Source organism: Tachysurus vachellii, chromosome 16 (genome assembly GCF_030014155.1).
Source record: "Tachysurus vachellii isolate PV-2020 chromosome 16, HZAU_Pvac_v1, whole genome shotgun sequence".
NCBI classification, from domain to species: Eukaryota; Metazoa; Chordata; class Actinopteri; order Siluriformes; family Bagridae; genus Tachysurus; species Tachysurus vachellii.
The window spans coordinates 19,503,183-19,508,182 of record NC_083475.1 but is presented as its reverse complement, the minus strand read 5'-3'; the positions used below and the strand labels follow the sequence as shown (position 1 = coordinate 19,508,182).

General features: G+C 40.8%; 1 protein-coding gene across 3 annotated transcripts in view; it reads left to right on the top strand.

Annotated features, from left to right (window-relative positions):
* Positions 1–5,000, top strand: part of chchd3a (coiled-coil-helix-coiled-coil-helix domain containing 3a) — a 102,965-nt gene that overhangs the window by 81,683 nt on the left and 16,282 nt on the right. For all 3 annotated transcript variants that reach the window (XM_060889709.1, XM_060889708.1, XM_060889710.1), the window contains one exon: positions 2,057–2,127. In XM_060889709.1, the coding sequence (XP_060745692.1) occupies positions 2,057–2,127 (71 nt within the window). The remainder of the gene's footprint in view (positions 1–2,056; positions 2,128–5,000) is intronic.

Sequence of the window (5,000 nt, the reverse complement as noted above, 5' to 3'; positions counted from 1 at the left end):
ATAACTTAAAAAATAACTGGTGGAGTTTCCAGCTTTATGAATTCCTGACATGCAGGTCAGAGATACTGTGACTGAACCTACAGTACGAGCTCCTTAATTCTGGCGTGCAGATCTGTTTCCTTTCTGTTTAATAGGAGGAAATAAGATTAAAACTCCTAGATGTAATTGTTTGTGTGTTTTAAATGGTTGATAAAGTCACAAAAGGAGGCAGATGAGATGCAAATTGGTACAAATTGGATTAACAGAAAAATGCTGAGTAAATAATGTGGTAATGGACAGACATGTAAAATTATCACAATCCTTGAGGGGGATTTTTTTTAGCGAAACCCTCTGAGCCGATGTGGAAGTTCTTAACCTTTAATCACTTACTTTTTCAGAGCCATGTTCATCCTCACAATATTTAGGACTGTTTAACTTCAGTAATAGAATGAGCTGATTAGTGAGTTGGTCAGAATTACTTCAGGAGAATGTGGGATTGGTCAGATTTTTTTTTTTCAGGAGAATGTGGGATTGGTCAGATTTTTTTTTTCAGGAGAATGTGGGATTGGTCAGATTTTTTTTTTCAGGAGAATGTGGGATTGGTCAGATTTTTTTTCAGGAGAATGTGGGATTGGTCAGATTTCTTTTCAGGAGAATGTGGGATTGGTCAGAATTTTTTTTCAGGAGAATGTGGGATTGGTCAGATTTTTTTTCAGGAGAATGTGGGATTGGTCAGATTTTTTTTTTCAGGAGAATGTGGGATTGGTCAGATTTTTTTTTCAGGAGAATGTGGGATTGGTCAGATTTTTTTTTTCAGGAGAATGTGGGATTGGTCAGATTTTTTTTTTTCAGGAGAATGTGGGATTGGTCAGATTTTTTTTCAGCAGAATGTGGGATTGGTCAGATTTTTTTCCAGGAGAATGTGGGATTGGTCAGATTTATTTTTTTTTTCAGGAGAATGTGGGATTAGTCAGATTTTTTTTTCCAGGAGAATGTGGGATTGGTCAGATTTTTTTTCAGGAGAATGTGGGATTGGTCAGATTTTTTTTCAGGAGAATGTGGGATTGGTCAGATTTTTTTTTTCAGGAGAATGTGGGATTGGTCAGATTTTTTTTCAGGAGAATGTGGGATTGGTCAGATTTTTTTTTTCCAGGAGAATGTGGGATTGGTCAGATTTATTTTTTTTTCAGGAGAATGTGGGATTGGTCAGATTTATTTTTTTTTCAGGAGAATGTGGGATTGGTCAGATTTATTTTTTTTTCAGGAGAATGTGGGATTGGTCAGATTTTTTTTTCCAGGAGAATGTGGGATTGGTCAGATTTTTTTTTTCTGAGAATGTGAAATAGGTCAGAATTTCTTCAGCATCGGGTGGAATTAATCACAATTTGGTCAGAAATTTCCACTTCTACATGCTGCTTTTACAATTCCATGTGTTCTTTTTAAAATATCCAAATTGGAGTCTCTTCACAACTAAAACATTTTTTAATCACTTACTTTTTTCAGGATCACGATCAGCCTCATGCTGCTTGTGTCTAATAGAGTGTGTTTCAGTTGCTCCCACATCATTAACTGGGTTTTAACATCATTTAGGAATAATACATTTTTCATTGTCAGCACGTCATTCGGATCAGAACCGCTGTTAAAGTCGTCGTTTTCAGCATAGCGGTGCGTTCTCTCTGGGAGTCTCAGGCACAGCGACCTTCTGAACTTCATGACCTGGAGCTTTACACACCTCACAGAAATTCCTTTTCATCACACAATAAAATCAACCACCACCACTGCACGCTTTACTGCTCTCAATATCCTCCTCCATAAACCTTTAATGGAGTTTAAATTGTACAGTAGGACGAGGTGGAGGTGGTGCAAAGACCCATTTAAAAAATAAATAAATTCATAAATAAATAAATAGTTTGTATGAGAAAGAACTTCTTTTGTTTATCACGCACACAAAAAAAAATGTGATTGATGCATCATTTAACACTCTCTCTCTCTTTCTTTCTCTCTCGCTTTCACATTCTCTCTCTCTCTCTCTCTCTCTCTCTCACTCTCTCTGCATCTATCTTTTTGTCTTTTCCAGAGCACCCAGTTTTACAAGGTCACCAATGGGAACTATCACAAAGCAGCAGATGAGGTGAACGCTAAATTTAGGTGAGTTCAGTAAGACAGTGTTGTCCTGGGCCTGTGAGGATGAGTGCATCACTTACAAAAAATATATATCTATATTTATAACTAAATATACTAAATACTAAATTTCTCATCATGTTCTTAAACTCAAAACTCTGTCCAAACGACTTCTGTGTGAACATAAAGTCTTGGAACGCCTCGTTTCCTGCTGTTGTAGTCATTTTCTGGCCCATCGGCTCGGACACGTCTTTTTGTTCGACTCTACGTTTTGTTTCATGCCAGCAAAAAAAAAATAAAAACTCGGATTGGACAGCCGGCAAAATTCCAAAACTAAAAAATTGAACTGGAAATGTTTACACACAGCGTACAAAAAAGGGTTTACATGGATTCATAAGCTATCGTGTTTGTTAAGCCCTATTCGGACGGGATTAGTTTTAGGTGGGGACGTGGAGTAATGCAATTTTACCTCAGGACGTCTGTAATATTAATTGGCCAATTCGCACGGGACAAGACATCTCAGTAAAACTAGCAGAAGTGGGAGGGGTAACTCGCTTTACACACCACAGTAACCTCCTTGTCGTCATGTGCGTATGACGTTGCTTCCTGTTATCACGTGCGCAAACAGACAACATGGCGCCTCCATGCTTGCAAAACGAGCCAAAAACTACTTTAAAACAGGAAATGACGGAATTTTACCGTACATATTTACAGCGGGTCTATTCGGACGGGATTAGTATTACCTGAGGTCATTTTTCCGGACCTTTTTACAGAAGGTAAAAGTCGCCGTAATCTTTACTGACATTGTCCGTAATGATTACCGAGATGGCACATTCGGACGGGACTAAAATCACAGAGAAGCTCTGGTAATAATTACTTTACCCCCACGTCCCCACGTCAAACTAATCCCGTCCGAATAGGGCTTTAGTATCGCGCCATCTCTGGTTTCTATAGTAACTAAATCCGGACGATCCGCAACAGTAAACGGATAAAAAGTACGACGTGTTGTTCTTTAATACTTCAAGACACGGAGTTCTGCTCTTCAGCTTTACGCTCGTCTGAGGCATTGCTAGCTCATTGACATTTGACCATTTGCCCACAGCTGTAACTAAAGATCATGGTGGTACGAGTCCATTTTGGCCGTATATGTCTTAATGTGGCCTATTAGCCCCTCATATTAATGCCTGAGAGTGGCTGCGATGGGAAAGGAGGGCAGGCTGTTCCAGTACTAGCCCGGCCTCACAAATCACATTAGGCCATCATTAGGCCGCCTTCCACAGCGCTAACACGGGGATCATCGTCTCTACCGAAATGCCTGAAATTGATTAGCAAACTCCGGTGGGGCCGGGGAGGACGTAGGAGGGGTGGAATTGCATTAGGAAATGCATTAAAACAGCATTAGCATGACATAGCTACCCTTCCCAAAGCAACCTCAAAGTGGGCTGGGGTGTCATGTGACCAGCGAGGCTCGCTGTGAGTGCTACGATTGGCTGATTGCATTAGAGCGGTGCATTAGCAGCTTTAGGATTGGATTACCGAGTCGAGGTTGGAGGATATGTGTAAGTTTTTTTCTGCGGTTAATGAAACGTTTGCAGGCTCTGGTGTTACCGTTGGAGCCGGAGAGGCACGAGATATCCAGCCTGCAACAGACTAATTAGGTTTGCATGTGTGTGTGAGAGAGAGATGGAGAGAGTGTGAGAGAGAGCAGGGGTATTTGGGTTGTACGTTAGACTACAAATAAATCCGTATCGGCCGTCCCAGCGGATCGGGCCGCTCCGTTCGGGTTCCATAACAAGAAGCGGAGATAAGATGCTATCGTGGATTTGGTTAAAATAATAATCCAGAATAGCCGGAGCCTTTTGATTTCCTGAAAGTCGAAACCGTCCCGAGATAAATATGGCACGAATCTGCATAATTGAAAGAATTATCACGAATTTGATATGATAATTGCGCTTTTGAAGCTGTAAATGGCTGCCGCTTAAACAAGCCGGTTTCCTCAGTAGTGCATGGACTTTGATGGTGAGTGAAGCGATGGCTGGTCAGGGTTATGCTTCCAAATTGTAAGATCTGACACTTCAACACAGTTGACATGTGGGTGATGGCAGCTTTTCCAAGTCAATATCCCGTTGGGTTTAATTGATTTTAGAGCGTCAAATAAGAACTTTGGCTAAAATTGCTAAACGTATCTACTGTAATTCTACACCACACAATCAAGATCTGTACTCAGATTTAAGATATAAAGAAAACTATTTTCCGCAGATATCCAGCACCGTGTCAATCCAATGGCTGAGCTATTGGTCAGAATATCTTCAGGAGAAAGCGGGATTTGTCTGAATTTATTCAGGTGGCTAATGGTTAGGTCAAAAAATTCCTTTTGTAGCTGGTGGGATTGATCAAGAACGATTTCAGTAGCAGTGAGAGTCGACAGCTTGGTCAGAAATTCTTCAACAGTGGGATTAGTCAGATTTATTTTTGTTTTCCTAATATTTTTTACATATCGTCGCCGTCGGGCGGAAACCTCGTATGTCCAAATTTGGTCGATTTCATATTTTTTCACATATCGATGCTATTGGTCAGTCCCCACGTGGGTCTGTTATTTTTACAAGTTATTAACCAATCTAAAGTCTTGAAAATAGCTTGAGCACAAATCTCATAACTCCATTGGACACTTCAACTGTCCACCTCTTCCTCACTCCGCGGGAGAGCTTCACGGCATATTTCTCCTCAAGAAGAGTCGCAACGAATCAACACGTCTTCTGAGGTAAATGTCTTCAAAACACTGGGCTCAAAGAAAAAAAAATCTTGACCCCCGCTAGTTCTGGTGCTCGTCTGAGGACAGGAATTTAGCGCAAGACAATCCACTGCAACGCGGACTAAACCCTGTGTACTGCAGATAAGGT